Here is a 19764-nt window from a genome sequence, read left to right as displayed (position 1 = left end):
CTTGCATTAAGACTTCTCGCGCAGGGTGGTAGAGAATAGCTCTATGGTCAAATGTGGAGGTGGATGAGAAAGGCAGTACATGCATTAAAGCCACGACATAGGAGAATGTTTCAAGCATAATCAAACGAAGATTAGCATTAAATGTGGAAGTTATTGAGTTTAGTAAGCTAAGTTTGTTCATAGAATAACGGGTGGAACGAAGAGAGTCATTTGGAAAGGCGACACAAGGAGTGTAGGTTGTGAATGCTTTATGCACACATGGAGCCGAACTTTTCACTCAAGGCGTCGCGTCCAATGGTGGCATTTTGGGGTGCCATTTCTGATGAGCGCCTCTCAAACTTCTTCAGGTTTGAAGACGAAGACTTTCTAAACAAGGTCAAGATAGTTCTCGGTGAAGAGTACATGCGGGGGGAGTATAAATACCGCACAAATGTGGATATTGCATCTATGTTTGCTGCATGGGCTTTTGAGCTGGTTGGGGTCAATAGAATTCATTGGGTGGTTACAAGCAATGTGAAGGTCTGGAGGGGTGGATTGGAGAGCTTCATCCGGATGGCGCGGGATGAAGAAGGTTTCGCATGCCCAAATAGAGTGTGGCTGCACTCCAGTGAATTTCAACCTCCATTGCACCCTTTTCTACTATGGAGCACAAATTGCAGTAAGGAAGTTTGAAGAGCATCGACACAAATTGGGACGCTTGGAGTGCAAGAGTATATTCGAGCGTGGGAAAGGATGGAAATTCGGAGGGAACTAGAGAAATGGGATCCTTCCAATGCAATGAGAAAGGGGGGAAAATCTAGTTCGGGCTCATCCCCAAAAAAAGAAGAGAGGGTGGCCAAGAGGATCCTAGAAAAACCCGGGTGGCAGAGCAATGTGGATTGGCTTCCCCCCAAATGCACATGACGACCACGAAGATGAAGAGGACCAACGCGAGTGCGACACGGTAGGAAGTGCCAAAGGCAAGGAAATTGTGGTGGTCGGTGAGCCACAATAGTTTCTTTTTGTTTTGTTGATTTTGTATGTTTCTACAGACTTCGCATGTTTTGACAGACTTAGGATGATATGACTTGTATATGGGGATGGTTAAGAGGATGTTTTTTTTTGGTTTAGAATAGTTGTATATGTGCCAAACTATGAAGAATGTAACTTTTTTGAAAAATTTATACATTGAAACAATTATCGATCGAAAAACAAAAAAACATGTACAAAGGGCCCCATTATTTTCTTAGGATTGTTGATTATTCAGGGCATCACAACGATGTTGATTTTCAATTTCACATCCTCAAAGATGCTACTAAGGAAGTTGGGCCACAAAATGTGGTCTGAATAGTAATAGATGCAATCCATGTGTGCAAAGTTGCAAGGAAGTTAACTGAGGCAGCTTACACACATTTGATGAACTACTTATGTGCATGCTATGAATAATGTGCTCAAAGACATGGTGAAGATTGATTGGATCAAAAGAATTGTGAATGATCCTAGACATAGTTTGCAATCTTTACAAGTACTCAAAGAATTTTTTAGTACTTTCTTATTTTTACTATGCAAGTTTTACAATTTTAACTTGCAAGTTTTTACAAACACAAGAAAAATGAAGATAAAAATGCCAACATGAATAAAACACTCGTTAAAATGTTTTTTTCACACTTTTTTTGCTATAAAACCATATATTATCTCTTTGCACCCCCTATCATCAAGGTTCTTCAAAATCTACCAGCCCTTCCTCATGGATCTTGTTTTTCAAAATTTGCTAACCCACCCTTATGGTTTAAGTTGCTAAGTTTTGATGGAGTACTTGTTGATCTATTCTTGGGTAAGAACTTTTCCAAGATAAATATATTAATGAAGGAAATGAAATAATCTTAGCAATATCATGGCTACATGTACAAAGAGCCCTTGTTTTCTTGGGATTGTTGATTATTTAGGGCATCACAAGGATGCCAATTTTCGATTTCACATCCTCAAAGATGCTATTGAAGAAGTTGGGCCACAAAATGTGGTCCAAATAGTAATAGATGCAATCCATGTGTGCAAAGTTGCAAGGAAGTTAATTGAGGGAGCTTACACACATATTTGGTGGACTCTTATGTGCATGCCATGAATAATGCACTTAAAGACATGGGAAAGATTGATTGGATCAAAACGGTTGTGAATGATGCTAGACATAGTTTGCAATCTCTACAAGTACTCGTCGAGTTGTTTAGTACTCTATTTTTTTACTATGCAAGTTTTTACTGTTGGTGTTGGAAATAAGCCACACCCAGACCGACAATGGACTGGTCCAAGAGGGGCGAGTAGCTCAGTGGTAGAGCACTCCAGCAGCATATGGAAGGTCCTAGGTTCGAGTCCTAGCTGGTCCATGTCTCAACATGGTATCAGAGCCAGGTCCAAGCTAGGAGTCCCAAGCACACAAGAGGTGTGGCTTAAGGGGGGGTGTTGGTGTTGGAAATAAGCCACACCCGAACCAATGATGGATTGGTCCAAGAGGGCCAGTAGCTCAGTGGTAGAGCACTCCAGCAACGTATGGAAGGTCCTAGGTTCGAGTCCTAGCTGATACATGTCTCAACATTTACATTTGTAACTTGATAGTTTTTACAAACACAAGAAAAATGTGAAGAAAAATGCCAATGTGGGTAAAACACTAGGTTAATAAGTGTTTTTCACACTTTTTTTCTATAAAACCATGTATTATCTCTTTGCACCCCCTATGATCAAGGTTCTTTAAAATCTACCAGCCCTTCCTGATGGTTCTTGTTTTTCAAAATTTGCCAACCCTTCCTCGTGGTTTAAGTTGTTGAGTTTTTGTCAAGTATTTGTTGAGGTTTTGCCAAGTCAAAAATTGTGGGATTGCTAAAAACTCTCCGAGTCCGACTTTGTGGCTATGATGCTAGAGATGTGCAGATGTTTATATATAACCACCACACTTCACATGCACTCTTTAGGACTTTCTACATGTATTTTGACCAGCTAGCGTAAGGTTGGTTGAACAAGTGCCAAGTAGCTTACTGCACAATGACAACCCATTTTATGAGGGCCAAGCACATGTATGCAATCAAGGAGCACCACTACACCAACTAAATATAGTTAAGTAAATTGTTTCCCTTCACAATTTCACATACACTTTGCACCCACTTCAACAATTGTGCCTAATGTGTACCTATTTTATGTCTGATTGCGCTCAGTTTCAAGACCATTTCCAAAAAATTGGTGCATTCACCTTTTCATGACCTTTGTTCTAGCTCAAACTGCTAGGACTAGGGGACCCAGTGCCCCAATCCAAGCAACATGGCCCCAAATTTTGAAATACCAATGTCAACTTTGCAAGTAACGAGAAATTGCTCTCTAATGTTAGTGTTGTCATTTTATGACACCCTTGGTCCATCAGTGAGAACCGATCAGAGATATGTTCCATGGACCAGCGCTGCCCCAGTTGATCAAAGAGAAAACAATGGAATCATGAAGTGTGAAGTGTTGTCTTGTCAGATGGAAGCTCTTAAGACTTCCCTTCCCCGGAACTCCGCAACCCCCAAGTTCCTAAGTCTTCCCTTCCCCGGAACTCCGTAACCCCCAAGTTCCTAAGTCTTCCCTTCCCCAGAACTCCGGAACCCTGAAATTCCCAAGTTCCTAAGTCCTCTTCCTCGGAACTCCGAAATCCCGAAGTTCCCAAGTTCCTAAGTCCTCTTCCCCGGAACTTCGGAACCCCAAAGTCCCAAGTTGCTAAGTCCTCAACCCCGGAACTACAGAACTCCCAAGTTCCCAAGTTCCCAAGTCTTCCCTTCCTCGAAACTCTAGAACCCCAAAGTTCCCAAGTTGCTAGGTCCTCAACCCCGGAACTCCCAAGTTCCCAAGTTCCTAAGTCTTACCTTCCCCGGAACTTCGGAACCCTAAAGTTCCAAAGTTCCTAAGTCCTCAACCCCAGAACTCCGAAACCCTGAAGTTCCCAAGTCCTCAACCCCGGAACCCCCCAGGATCCCAAGTTCTTAAGTCCTCAACCCCGGAACTCTAAAACTCCCAAGTTCCCAAGTTCCTAAGTCTTCCCTTCCCCGGAATTCCGGAACTCCGAAGTTCCCAACTTGCTAAGTCCTCAACCCCAAAACTCCGGAACTCCCAAGTTCCCAAGTTCCTAAATCTTCCCTTCTTTGAAACTCCAGAACCCCAAAGTTCCTAAGTCCTCAACCCCAGAACTCCGCAACCCCGAAGTTCCCAAGTTCCTAAGTCTTCCCTTCACCGAAACTCCGAAACCCCGAAGTTCCCAATTTCCAACTTCCTTCCGACTTGCAACACTTCCAGATGGCGTGATCAACACTCAAAGCTCTTAATGCTCCAACAACTCTAGTGACTTGTACGCCTTCTTTTGTGGATCTACAAGAGCGCATTTAATGATTTTTGCAGGATTTCCATCAGGTGGAGTACAAGGCCATGCTTACTTGTGCTTACTTATGTCATGCCTGCATGCTCTGACTTTGGAATGTCAGACAATCCACTTTCTAGGAGTCCTTTCTTCTTGGGATTGTGTTGTCGGGGTATGGCCAAGTTGCTTGCATGTACACAATGTCAGGTGCATGCACGTGCCTACATTCCCTGATTGACATTTCCCTGCACACACAAGGGTCAAGGCTTCTCTTCCTTGACCAATGGTCTCTCCTATGCGACCGGTTTTCTATATAAGGTTGTTATGCCTCATTGTAAGGGGTTCTCTCCCTGTTGGCTTGAGTTATTCTATGCTCTTTCACTTCTCTTAAAGACTTGTATTTATCTTGCATTTCTACAACTGTAAGTTTGACCATTGGCCTTGTAATGAATTGAAATCATCATTCTTGCCTTACTTCAACTTATGAATGTTGTATATGTATTTTTACCTTCATTAAAAGTGTATGTTTGTGGCTTTCTTTCACATATATGTTGCGTTAACCTGTTTCTGGGTGTGACTTGTGGGAAGCCTTCTCCCCTCTTGACATTCAACAAGTTCTAACCTCCGTACGTGCTTTAAGGTCATTCATGCAACTTAAGTTTGTGCATCTCCTAGGTATTTCAGTTGATTCTTTGTGCCATTTAGGGTGGGGAGAGAAACATCTCTTCTCTTGGTGGATCACCTCCTTTCATTTTAAGCATTTCTCTCTTCCCTTTTCATCTGCAAGCTGTTAGGATAGGTTTAGAAGAAAATTTTGGGGTGTTGAGTTGGTTGAACACCTACACCTGGATGGAGAAGGAAGTTGGCCTTCTCCGGAGATTCAACCCCCTTGCTCAAGGTCCCACACTTTGGGGTTGTTTCCATGTTTCACAAGGTTGCTGAGTTGATAGCTCGGCAAGGGTGCAAACTTTTGTGACAACAGTTAGCGTTGCCCAAAAATTAAATCTGAAAAGGTAAGTTTCATATAAATACAACTTTCATTCTCATTTCAAACTATAATCTACATGTTTCATCTAAAGGCAATTGATTACAGATCTGCAATTAAGGAGACAAGCATTCAAGTCAACATCTTTGCTTCAGCAATTATGATCAATTTCAATGTGTTCCTTCATGATGAAGGCATGCATTAACCACTTTCAAGCAACATCAAGCCTTGTTTGAGACTTCAAGCCTAGGGTTTCATATTTATGGTAGCCATTTATCAATTCAAGAATTTCCATTATTGTTTCAGCCTCTATCCTTTCTGAGGATAAGCTCTCTTTTCATCAATTATTGTAGTGGAGATGGGAACACAAAGGCAACGTTTGACTTACACAAGCCCCTATACAGCATAACCATTTTAACTCATTTTTTTGTGCGCGTGTTCAGATTTGACAACAAAGAGCATTACAGGTGTGTAGAGCAAACACCAACATACATTCCTAGATTTCAAAGAAGCAAAAACACCTGGATTAGGGCACCCTCCAAGCGTGACTGACACTTTTCAGCTGAATTTCGAAGAGACAGACCTAAATGACCTTCAAACTATGAATCTACAAATTTTGTGTGTGCAGACATCATTAGACTGGGGTGTCCTCCAACCTTGTCCAGCATTTTCAGGACGAGTTTACAACTACATGCTGCTTTCTATCTCCTCTTTCCAGATCTGAGCTACTATGTTGGTTTTTTGTTCTATATTTCACTGTTATTGCTGAAAGTTATCAATTTCTTATAATTTAGCCTAGATCTTAAACATGCAATTCGTAATCTCAAATCTATTGCAACAAAGGAACATCAATACTAGTGTTTTAACTCTCCTAGCGTCCAAGTGAGATAAAATTTGAGCCTTGTAGCTGGTTTTTCCATCCATGGTTTTATTATTTATACATATTGTATTGTAACATCAAGCATATAAATACTCACACCCAGAATAGGGTTAAGCACAAGTGCAAAATATCTTATTGTATTGTAAATGAACGAGTTAATACATTAAATAGTGTTGTATTGCTGAACATTTTCCAAGAGGGTTTCCCAAGGTAAAATCACTTATTATAAACAGCGTGTGCCATTATTTATTTCTGCTGAATCTAAAGACTATGTTACAATTGCTTCTCCTACATAGGTTTATTGGTATATTTCTTTTCACTAAAATGACCAATCGAAACTGATAAGCCAAGATACAAGAAGAGAAGCAATATCAACATTAACAAGAGAAAGCAATATAGCAAACAATGTGAAAAGCTCAATCTGGTGAATAAATCATAAAGAATATATGAGTTAGAATCAAATAACTAGAAGAGTGGGATGGTTCCATAGCAACATTAATCTTTTGTCGAAAAAATCGGCAAACCAAAAGTATAAGATTTTTTGAAAAAATCAGGAAAAAATCGGATTTATAAAAACGTAAAAATTGTAGAAAAACAATCAAAAACTATTTTTAATATATATTTAAGGGCATTTCCATAGCATAGAGATATTCAAAGCAAATAAAATAGAGAGCTCAACCCATGAATTGTAGAAAATAGATTTTTGCAGTTTACATTCATATCACTGATTACATTGCACAAAACATACCACAACAGCATAAATAAGAACTAGATAGTGACAGTGGTCAAAATGTCAATTATAATTTTGTGACTTTCTAAAGTCAACACAAAAACTAAGTACAAAGTTTGTGGTTTTTCTCTATGCATGACTTTTATATTATGAACATTTGCAGAGTAGAATAGATGATTCTAGGAGATGGCATACTATCTAGTTTGAGGTTACATTTATTGATTCAGTGATATGTCAATTAAGTTAATCAAGAAAAGTATTATAAAATAGCTAAGATACTAGTACGGGTACAAGTACGAGATCACACTAAGTGGGGGGTTGGGCGTGGAGACCTTAATGGGTTTGAGAAGCAACAATGATAAGTTGCACAAGGTGTTAGATGTGAGAAAAAACCTAACGATAGAAGAGGTGCAGGGAAACATTCCGTTTCCCCATGGGCCGAAAGGGGGATTCGGAGGCTATGCCCCCCCCAAAAAAAAAAATATATATATATATATAAGAGAAAATGAGAAAAGAGAGAGTCAAGAGACAAAATGATCTTTGTATTGGGTGAAATGATGCTTTTAGAGGCATTTTAGAGGTTTTCAAATGAAAAAAAAAGTCAAAAATGATCAAAATTGGACAACAAAAGGGAGATGGCAGGTAAAATAATATCTAATATTACAAACTTATGAGTTCTGCTATGAATATTATCACATACAAACATCAAAAAGAATCACATAAGCTGTTGAAACCAATCTCCATTTTCAACTAAAAATGTTCACAATGTCTAGCACATATTAGGCTTTAATATGAACACTTGGAATGTTATCGTGTTTCTTGGGAAGAACATTTAGGTATTTGTTGGCCAATTGAAAAATAAAAGGGCACAAAATAGAAAAACAAGGGATCCTTCAGTTGAATAACTAAATCATAGAAAAATGCAACAAAGAAATAGGATTAACAAAGATGAATACCTGGAATTTCTGCCTATCACGTCACTAAAAAGCCCTCTAATTTTCAACGATTCTTTGCTCTTCTGCAATCAAGAACGCACTGAAGATGTCGCATGACATCATTTATACGACATCCGTAGGGTTTTTCACTATTTTGAAGGTTTTTTGTGGGTTTCACGCCAATTTTAGGGTTGCTAATATTTTGCTATTTTTGCAGCCAGTTATACCCACGACGTAAATTGCGATTTGAACGCAAAATATTGTGGAAAATCGTTGACTGATTTTTCTACGATTTTTTGGGGAAAAAATCATACCCTTGCTCAACTCACGATAAATCACAATCAGTTGCGATTTTTCGACAACTATTGCCTTCAATCATCCTTAATTATAAACTATGTGAATTCGCTCCTTCCCCGTCAAAGTGCCATCTACAATAGTGCATAATAGTATTAATTTTAAAGCTAATGTACAATATTAATTATATACTTGTTCACAAAAGAATCCATGGGGCAAGGTGTGCAGAGAGATTAAGTCATATCGAAGCCACAATTTAAAGCAGATTTGCGAGTTGCTTCGACACTTTCTCATATGCCCCGCACAATTTAGGATGATTGAAGGTCTTCCAAATTCCTTTATTTAGGGATTTTCAAAGCTCGGAAAGAAAACTAAGGAACAAAATAACAAACTGTTTCAACATTGATTCCACATTGACTCTGATTCCATCTCAGATCGGCCTATTTATGAGCAACTCAGTATCACAAGCATTTCTAGGGTTTTGCAACTTTTTACAATGATTTTTCACTTTTTTCAAAGAATGTTGAAAATTGGGTCAATGATTCTTTCGCGAACCAGGATTTTTTCAGGGAATAAATCGGCTGGCTCCAAGATTCAAGATTAATAGAGTATAATCGCGATTTTTTGCAAACTATTGTTTCTTTGGATGGAACAAAAGAAAGCTAAATAAAGGGCACTGTAATATTGACCTCAAGCCCAACAAAAGACAATATAGATGAAATTGAAGAAGCCAAGATGACTACCTACCTTCCAGCCATTGAAGACTATTACAGCAAGTACGTCAATAATGACATATCATTTAGAGTCTACTACTTGTGGTTGTTGCCTTATGTCCTTAGTGAATACATACATATATATCTGAGGTGTTGTTGTGGTTAGTTTTCAATATAACTCAAGCATGTCAGTTCTAAAAAGATAAATATCTAATTACCAGTTTCCATATCATTAGAGCAACTACTTTATGTCATTAATTGTGCTCTTGTGGCAATTTGGAGCATTGAAAAGCTTTCCACAGAAATAACCATAATTTGCAAACTTGAACTTAGCAAAAACTCGACAGACCAACTTTCACTCAAACTTGGTGACTCATCAACTTGAAAAAATACTTAAATTAATAATAACTTAAAAACATATATTTTATGATTATCCAATACACTCCAAAATAAAATAGTCAATCAATCGTAAGCCAAAATGCCACTGAAATTGTGAAAGTAGACCTCATTAATTAGGCTACCGAACCTGCAGAGCTACAGGCCAGGGTTGTGTTGAGAGATTAATGTAAATTAAAAATTGCAGGCCTTGGGTTGTAGTAGTAAGTAGTAAGACAAAAATAGTTCCTGCCCTGAAAATAACTTAGATATAGCATAAAACAAGTTCAACAAAAATGGGTTATGGGACATACAGACAGAACAAATGCAAAGTAAAATAAAGCATTTAACACCACTTTGAACTTGGTACTAAGATGAATGAACGTATTCTTTTCAGTAGCCCCATTCATAAATTTGTTAAGGTTTCCCATTAGGCATATCAATTAAATTCTTTGTGACCATTAACATAATTAAGGAAAATGGCGTACAATGTACTAAATTTCAATCTATAAGGTAATAAAAACATCATATAATTGATAGCATTCATGAGAAAAAAAAATGTATTGTCCTCTCTCAGATTTACCTTATATTATACCCTAGAACAACAATTGCAACAAGTTAGGGTTAGGGTTAGCTTCCTTCTCAAGTAAAACATCTTCTTTAAACAATAAGGGCCTGAATTTAGATCTTGCAACCATGACCAAGGATTCACATACACATATATCCCTCCCATTATTCGGCTTAGATAATAACATATAATAATCCTTAAATCAACACATACAATATCTACATTACTTCTTACTATGGGAGAATAAGCATGATAGGTCCACCCAAAGCCATCCCACACTAAGCCCAAGAGAGGCACTTTGGCACTCTTGGCCACGATGGCTAGTAACATGGACATCCACTCAGGGTATCCTACCTAGTGGGGTATTGTACCTGCTTTCCCTATCCATGCTTCATCTGCTAAGACTAATAGTCATCATTATAGAGTCCGAGAGGAGATTGTTATGGAGGTTTCTCGATTGTCATATCTAAGCCCAAGTGCAGAGCTTTGGCTCTCTTGGCTCCGGTGGCTGGCAATATGGACATCCACTCAGGGTATCGTACCTAGATGGCAATCCGCATGATTCCCCCTTCCTTACACCTCCTTCCTTCTATACATGATGGGGGTTAATAAACAGATTTATTAATCAGACATATGCAGTTTATATCCAATCATACATGTATGTATATAAGATAAAAATATTGACTATTAATGCATAATCTAGATCTATGCCACAAGAGCAATTATTCAGACTATTAGATGCTGATAATAACAGGTCTCTATCAGATTAGTGAGAGTCTGATCCTAAGTATGTGTCTTCTGTTTACACGTTTCTGATTCTGATTATTGTTCCTTGTTTGCCGATTACTGTAATTGGTTCTTAGTAAATGATGATTTTCTGCCTTGGATCTTCCTGAACTTATATCTTGACGATTTCATGAAGAGAGCCCCACTTTAGAAAGTGGCTGCCCTCTCAGCAAAGACGTGACTCTTCAGATCTGCCCTTTTTGGGGATCTCTTCATAACCAAACATTGTCCTCATAATGACAAGTTATAATCCTCCATCAGTTGCTAATTGAATGTTTCATGGCTTCCTAATTGCTTGTTTGCAATCGTTGTTCCTTAATGACTTACATGCTGTCCGATTTACCTTCACAGAAAATCGTGAAGTCCTAAGGATGAGATGATTTTCTTGTTATTGTTATCTCCTTCATGGCAGGATTAATTAATCACTAATTGCAGTGATTTGAAATACTATGGTAAGCCATGAAGGATATTACAATATCCCTAAAGATAAATCACCGACTATCAAGGTTTGTATTATCCATACAATGGGACGCGACAAAAAAAAAACCTAGAAGACTGCTAAAGATACATGATACAATCGATAATATATGTTCAAAAAGAAGCAGCCTAGAAGACTGTTGAATTGCTAATAGAAAGAAACTCTTGGAAAGGAAATGAACCATCTGCAATGATTTGCAAAAGAATAATAATAAAGAGAATCGAATTATCACCAAGACTTTGCCGAACTGCTTGCTCCAGCTCTGCCTGAAAACGTTCTTCATCATCTTCTTCAGCATGAAGCTGCCTTAATGTCTTTGAGTTGTTTTCACCTATTAAATAAACCACACTTAATGTGCAAAAATTATATATTTCTCATACAAATGAAATACTAAACAAAGCTAAAACAATCATTCACCTGACACAACTCCAGATTTCTCACTAACACCTTGATTTAAACCTGTTCTTGTTTGTGCTGCAACAGTTGTTCTACCTGCACATTAAATATTATCTACCAGTTTTACAAAAGTAATACCTAATAGACAGGGAACTTGAATTCTTTGCAAATATCTCACATAAGCTAATAGGCCAAAGTGAAATCTCCCAGTTTAGAAAACTACCTTGTTAAGTGAAATCTCCAATTATAGGAAATTAACTTGGTAAATGAAATCTCCAATTTTAGGAAACTATTAATTTGCTGAGTAACACTCCAATGCAGAAATTTCCACACAAAATTTGAATTAACCAAATTGGCCAACACACTTGAAACCTTACTTACCATGTCTATTGGAGCCAGGCATAGGTAAAGGATTATGCGGAAGTGAATCTGGCATTTCTATCACACCATTCTCAGCAAATTGACTGTTTTCATGTTTTGAAGATGCTTTAGGGATGTAAGTATATGTGCCACGTTCTGGTATTTGGGTGTTAGACTTCTGCCTACTTCTATGCCCTCGTGACTTTTGCCCAGATGAAGAGAACTTCTCACGTTCTGTCACCTGTAGGGATTTATCTGTGCAGAAAACCAAGTGAATTCACAAACCTCGACTTAGAGACAAACACAATCAATTCCAGGGAAAAAAAGGAATCACAAATAGCTAATTACAAAATTTTACAACATAATGTAGTGCCTTTACAATTAGGTAATAATATCTGACCTCCACCACTCCTAAAATTAGAATGTGAATTGGAGTCCTGCAATCTATGTCTCTCTTGATTCATTAAACTGTTATCAGGGACTACAGCCTCTCCTGCAATTTTGTTGTCCATCTGCATTGTTGTCAATCTGCTCTTGTCAACCATCAATGAACCTTTATCAACATGATCAGAGACCTTCACTGCCTGGTGATTTTGTTGCCCAAAAGAACCAAGATAAGATTTATCTTTTCCAGCACTTATATGTTTCTCTTGATGTATTGAATAATTCTGACAGTCGTCTAACCAAAAATCTCTCTCCTCAGGAAATGTAGATGCCTCTCCAGGATAACTGCCAAAAGAAAATATTTTCTTCCCTGGTGGCACAGAGTTGGCATCAACCAAGAGTTGCTGCTGATAAGTATAGCTATCCTTGCACTCGTTCACAATATTTGTAGTCTCCTGTATATTGAGATAAGGATCACTACTAATACTTGAATTGGAATCTTTCAGCATACACCATCGTCTTTCTTCTTCTGTTTGTTTTTTACTTATTTCTGCAAGATGCTTTTGTTTTGCCTCCTCTTCAATTTTTCTTTGTAATTCCAATGTTTCCTCAAGCTTTCTTTCCTCAGCTTCAAGTTCAAATTGCCATTTTAGTTCATCTTCTTCCTGTCTCTTTGACTCTTCTTCTCTAATCCATCTTTGGCCTCCAGTTTTATCTTGCTCATCTTCAGTAACACTGCAGATAAGGGAAAATAAGAAAACATTTCTGGCAATGCCAACGGTGCAAAAGACAGACACCACAGCATTAAGTATAATAAAACAATCCCATATAAAACAAGAAAGTCAGTTCAGCATATACAAAAGGATAGAAAAGCTGGGCTAGAGTGGTAAGGTTCTCATTATTATGCAGAATCAAACCAGAAATCCAAGTTGTGAATCTTACCACATTGGAACCCACACCCACGCCATAAACCAGAAACAAGCGCAGCATAGCCATAATGAAGAGCCAAAAGGGATAGGATAAAGGAGTAAGTTAAAGCTATAAAATTCTGATATATGTTCTTTCAGGTCTATAGCCACTTAGCGGACAAGCAATAATTTAAAACCATCAATTGAATGTAGAATAAGGTTGCCCTCAACAAATGTAAATAAATAATACCCCAGAAACTAAAAATCAATCAAAAGCATTTAGAACAAAAACATGTAAATTCCTCAATGCCATAGACCAAAACTTGACAAGAAAGCTTTACCACAAAAAAAGGAAGACCAGAAGAGATAGAAAGCTCTGTAATTTTTTTCAAATCTGACAGCAATGTTGGAAGTCTTCAAAGCACAACAGATGTCATTCCCTCCTAAAGGAGATAAACAAATGCAGTAAACAAAAGAGCAAAATATGCATTTAAATATCATCAATGAAAATTATCACTTATAATTACCAAAATAACATACATTTAAAAAAAGAAAAATTGAAACATAAATAGAAAAATGGAAAACCTACCACTAAGCAGTTTTAAATCCATCACATATTATCTCCTGATTATTTTTAATACATCTTATCCATTCTGATATCAGCTGTGATTACCAGGTTCATGAAGTTCAGTAGGTTCAACAGGGGAAGCTTTGCAGAAATAAGTGATTTCAGCAGAGTGAAGCTTGGAAAAAAGGCTTGAAAATTGGAAACATTAAAAATAAAAATACAAAATAATGCCATCAAGATCATTTCTAAACTTTGGTTCCTTCAAATTTTCAATAGACACTTATGAATCTTTTTGGTAACTTGAAGCATCTTTTCTGTTCGTTGAAGATGCAAGGAATGAGAGATCAGACTATGAAAATAGAAAAAGAATTAGGTGAGAGGTGCAACACTTGCCCCTTTGTTATCCATTAATCTTCCCTGAAATATGCAGTGGAATAATGAACAATGTAGCAAAGCAACTTTACAAGACCCGAGTGCTGAAGAGTCAGCAAAGTGTCACAGACAAATGTACGAGTGTTCCACAAATTTACCTAGAAGACTTGAATTACTAGAAATTTTACCCCCCTCAGGTATATCATATTATTCTGGGTCAAGTAGCAGAATATGTCCTAAAAAAATAAATTTTGGCAGTCTTGTTGCAGTGTACTACATTGTTAAATGTTTATGGGAACTAATGTTAAAAGCTTGATTAATTATTTCCAGAGACTTATGATAATGTCCCAAAGTAATTTTAGCTGGAACATTTTTGTTTATATATAAAGTTCTAAACAGTAAGGGGTTGTGGGTTTCCTTTTTCCTTTCTTGGCCAAATGTTCAATCCAAACAAGTTTGACCCACACAATGATTAGTTTCTAGCTTGGATGGGAACTCCGCTAAAGATGGAGCAAGATAGAAAGATTAGACATACTGAATATAGTAACTTTCCTTGTAGCTGTGAGCTAAGTCACCAGGTTCGAATTTAAATTCGAAGTTCGACAGCTTTGAAATTCGAATGAAGTTCGATGAGGAAAAAATTCAAAATGTATAAAATTCGAATTAAATTCGTCATATGTAATTTTTAAAAAAAATTAATAAATATATGTAATATGTCTATAAAATTGCCTAAATAGTTTAACATTGATAAATAGATTTGAAATCATTACAAAAAGATGACATATTTATAAAATATAAACCATAGGGAACATATGCTTTCATGATTGCAAAGATGTTCTTTTGTCAAAAAGGTACAAATTACAATAACAGTCAAAGACTTTAGAACTTTAAAATAACTCTAAGTCGTCAAGAGCACTTGGCTGGGATGTTTTTTTCTCAATCCTTGCATAAACATGACTCACAAGTTACAACTATTTCAACAGAAAAATATTAACAGAAAACAAAATCACTTTTTTGACCAATCGAACTTCAACAATTTTTATTGCATGTTTTAAAGTTCAGCGAATTTCGAACTTTAAGGATGAAATTTGGTCGAACCTGGTGACTTAGGCTGTGAGTAACATCAGTTGTGGAGGTGTAATTATCTGTGTATGCTTCCGCATTTTGAAGCTTTCATTATTGTGTGATTTATCTAATGTTATTTAACAGTAGGACATAATCACCAAAATTTTGAAAAATTATTTATGTTATCAATGCCAAAAGAGTGGTAGAATAAAATCGCATAGCCACAAGAAGATATTTTGGGGTTTGTTATTTAAATTGTTCACAATTTTTTATTCTATTTTAATAAAATCGCATTTGTATTTTTCCCAAGGAGTTGCAGGATTTTTACTAAAAGATTGCAACAAAATGGAAAATCATGGCACCTTGGAAGAGAAAAATTGCAGGCTATTCTTTAGAAAAAATTTAGAGATTTGTGAAAAAATTGCAGGTTGTTTTTGAAAGAATAATAAGCATTTTCAGCATGAAAATCGTGCCTTTTTTAATTGTGCGATTTGCATTGGATTTTCATAGTTAAAATCACAGCCAAAGCAAAGCAAATTCATGGCCGATTTTTCTCCTATTATGTGAGCGTCTAGGGCACATACAAACAGCAACAGATTTCAGTATTTTGCAAAACTTTTTCTGGTTTTCTAGAAAATCACACTGGCTACGGTTTGAACAACCAGAACCAAGGTTTTTGAGTTGTACAGACCGGAAGCTAGGGTTTTGGAACCAGCAGGCTAGTATTTACCGGCAGCAACTAGGATTGTAGTCCGGGTGTGTTTTTATCAAGCAGTTCTTTTATTTCTAGACCTGGGGGCTTTATTTTGAAAGGAAAAATATTATTTTTATGGCATCAGCTAGGATCAAGATTGAAGATAGATTAGATGGTTTATTAAATGTCCTATCTTCAAACCTCAGAGTGACTTTGTTATTGGAAGAAAATGATCTTTGGGAGATCGTAAAGAATATGGTGCCTACACGCTTAGATGTTAAGTAATCAGAAGCTCACAAGAAGAAAGAAATTACAGCCAAGCAGATAATCATTGATGTTGTGAAGGACATTTACTTCCTCATTTGTCATAAAAGAAAATAAGCAAAGAGATTTTTGATGCTTTGGTCAGTCTTTTCCTAAAAGAAAAAATACATAGGAAAATGATATGAGAAACAAACTCAAATATATAGGGATGACTAAATCAAATACAGTTTACCAATTACTTGATGAAAGTCACACAACTTTGTGATCAACTTATAGTAGTTGGAGAGAAGGTTGATTACCAATTACTTGAGGAAAGTCACAAAACTTCGTGATCAACTTATAGTAGTTGGAGAGAAGGTTGAAAATGCAGAGCTTGTGAACTTGGCTTTGAATGGGTTCTCATCTTCCTGGAAAGAATTTGTTCAAGGCGTTTGTGCCCAAAACAACCTTCCTTCCTTAAAAAGACAATGGGATGACTATATCCCAGAGGAAACTTAAATGCAGTCAAATGCCAACAAGAAGGGTAGTGAAAAGAATTTAGCCCTCTATGGACAGGTGAAGGGAAATAAACAATAAGGGAACAAGGAGGGTAAGGGAAAGGATGAGGAACGATCGTCATAGCCATGAATGGACTTGAGTAAAATATAGCGCTTCAGTTGCAATAAGTTTGGTCATTATGCATCATGGTGTCCAAACAAGAAGAAAAATCAAAGGGTAGCAAAAGGAAATGGAAACCTCTGGAATCAGATGAATGAGTTTGCTACTTAGTTTGAGAAAGATTTCTCAATAATCTCATCTTTCTATCAACGTGATTCCAAAGAATGCTTGGTATGTGGATAGGTGGGGCCTCTAGACCCATGTCATCAGCCCCCAAGTATTTTACCAGCTTAAAGAAACATAAACGTAGAGTTAGATTGAACTTGGTAGAATTCCCTTTCAGCTACAAGTCTGGTAACTTTTTGGAGTTTGATATGTGTTGTTTGTTTCTAATCTCCACAGAATTTGCTTTTAGTTTCAATTATGGAGGATAAGAGCTTTGCAGTAGAACTCAAGGATCAACAAGTTCTTATCAGGCCAAAGGAATTTAGCCAAGTTACAACACATGTTATAGGGGTTAGTTTAGGCAACCTATACAAGTTACAGGGTGAACCAATCCAAGCTTTAATTCATAACAAAGACATTCCATGCAGCATTGCCTATTTTGAGTGGGGTTATCACAAGATTTCCAAAGTTCAATATTGAACAACAAAGAGTTTGTAAAGGATGCACACTAGGCAAGCATGTCAAGGTTGCTTTCCTAAAAAACAAGCATGAGTGTATGAAAAGTCTAGACTTAGTGCATTCAGATGTGTGTGGACCAATGTTGGTAGGATACATTGTGGAACGCATGTATATGTTTCTTTTATTAATATTTATCTCTCATGACATGGATCTTCTTCTTAAAGACCAAGGATGAGGTCTTCAGTAAGCTTCAGGAGTTTAGTGCTCTAGTTAAAAATCAAGCAAGGAAGAAAATCAAGGCCTTGAGATCAGACAATGGGGTAGAGTGTACATCCATGGAGTTCAAGGGTTTCTACAAAAAAGAGAGGATGAAGAGGGAGTTTACAGTTCTATACAACCCACAATAGAATGGGGTTGCAAAAGTGGAAGAATCAATCCATTATAACGGCTGATAAGGCCATGATTCATGACCTAGACTTGCCAATGATTCTTTGGGCAAAAAATGTCTTACAGCAATGTGCATCCAAAACAAGTGCCCTCACAACATCTTGGAGGAAAAGACACCAATAGAGGGATTCAATGGTATGAAGACAAAGGTGCATCAGTTCTGCAACTTTGGTTGTCCAGTTTATATCCATATACCTGAAGAGACGAGAACAAAACCAGAACCTTCTTGCAGGAAGGGTTTATCTCTGGGTTATAATAAGAGTTCAAAGACCTACAAGGTCTTTATTCGAAAGCAAACGAAAGTAGTAGTCAATAGAGGTGTGAAGTTTGAGGAAGACTTTGCATCCAGGAAGACTCATGAACCACGGACAGAGGATGGTGAGCAAGAAACATTGAAGGTTACATCTGTGTCCCAAATACTCCAGTAGCTTCCTATTTAGGACAGCAATCTTTAGTGAGGCAGGAGAGACTTCAATGCGTTCTAATTCTATCAGATGACCTTAAGGATTCACGCAAAGATTGAGGTATGCTCAAGCAAATGTTAAGGCTACTAAGAGAACATTCAAGGATAGTGGGCCTCTATATTAAGTTTCCCAACTACATAAGATTGATGAGCAGCATCATAGAGCCTCCCAGTTTTCAGGAAGCAATAGCTCAGAATATAGGTAATGGATTGGTGCAGAATTCTTCCTTGCTAAGAGGGAATGTTGAGTTTTAAGCATATTTTGCATTTCACTTTTGGTGTAAAAGTGATAGTTTTTTATTTAGCTAAATAAATCTAATTAAGTGTATATATGCATTAGTTATTTAGACTTATCTTCCATCTTGTCCTTATAAATGATAAGGATGATTTTTGTAAGTAAAGCTCATTTTGTACAAGATTCAATTTTAGGCTTTAGCTAAATTAGTAAAAAGATAGAAGCAAGATGGAAAGACTGAACATATCAAGTACAATGAATTTTCATACAGCTGTGAATAACATCAGTTGTGGAGATTCCCTTGTTAGTTTTTCTAAGGAATGTAAAACTAATTTGGAGGTGTAATTATGTATGTATGCTTCTGCATTTTGAAGTTTACATTATTGTGTGATTTATTAATGTTATTTGACATTAGGACATAATCATCAGGGTTTGAAAATTTTCTTTGCCCAAAAGGTTCAAGTGTCAGCCAAACCTAGCAAATATGGGCATATGTATGACACATCATTTGAACATTTTAATCTGATGGTAGGGCAACAAAGGATGCAAAATTGTACCATAATCTCAACAGCTCACAGGCATACAATTTTTTCCTGTTCCAGTATAGGAATAGATTTAGAATGTCAAGATAACAGTACCTCATCTGTTGCATTTGATGTGGACTACACTAAATGTATGTATTGATACACAATAGCTTTAATGTCATCCCTATAGTGTCATTACATCTTGCTAAGACTTCACTTTCAGAGGTTAGAGAGATTTCATGCAATCTCAATCTTTTATGATAACACTATGCTTCTATGTTCATGCAAACATGGCATCCTAACCATATAGATTTATATACAACAGCTTTAGCACTCTCCCTCCTTCCTAATCCTTCATTATCATTTGTAAATATTAAAAATAATTTTCAATCTTCTACAAAAACAATATGCTTCTTTTGTGCATGCACAGATGTTACCTTCAACAACTATATATTGTTTTGCATAAACCAATATTTTCTTAAGTTATTGATAATGTGCCATGTTCAGTATTCAATATTTTACTTATTAGACCATTGGTACTCTAAGCATTCAACTGCAGAATACAGCACTACCACTTTGCATGGCTCTCTGTTAATTAGATAATTTGGACTAGAGCTGAAATACAGGTATCTTCCTGAAGATAAATGATTTGTAATCATCATGATCATCAACAGAAAAGGTCTTCTTAACAATACATGTACAAATATATTGACTTACATTGATCTTGTTAGTTTAATATACACTGCTGCTTAGAAAATCTATATACTT

General features: G+C 36.8%; 1 protein-coding gene across 4 annotated transcripts in view; it reads right to left on the bottom strand.

The window, feature by feature from the left end:
- Nucleotides 1-19764, bottom strand: part of LOC131066556 (uncharacterized) — a 71563-nt gene that overhangs the window by 41078 nt on the left and 10721 nt on the right. For all 4 annotated transcript variants that reach the window (XM_058001350.2, XM_058001347.2, XM_058001349.2 and 1 more), the window contains 4 exons: nt 12252-12970; nt 11873-12106; nt 11513-11587; nt 11328-11426 (listed from right to left, as the gene is read on the bottom strand). In XM_058001350.2, the coding sequence (XP_057857333.2) occupies nt 11328-11426; nt 11513-11587; nt 11873-12106; nt 12252-12970 (1127 nt within the window). The remainder of the gene's footprint in view (nt 1-11327; nt 11427-11512; nt 11588-11872; nt 12107-12251; nt 12971-19764) is intronic.

The sequence above is a fragment of the Cryptomeria japonica genome, chromosome 5, assembly GCF_030272615.1.
Source record: "Cryptomeria japonica chromosome 5, Sugi_1.0, whole genome shotgun sequence".
In the NCBI taxonomy this organism is placed as follows: Eukaryota; Viridiplantae; Streptophyta; class Pinopsida; order Cupressales; family Cupressaceae; genus Cryptomeria; species Cryptomeria japonica.
This window is presented reverse-complemented; position numbering and strand designations above follow the sequence as displayed.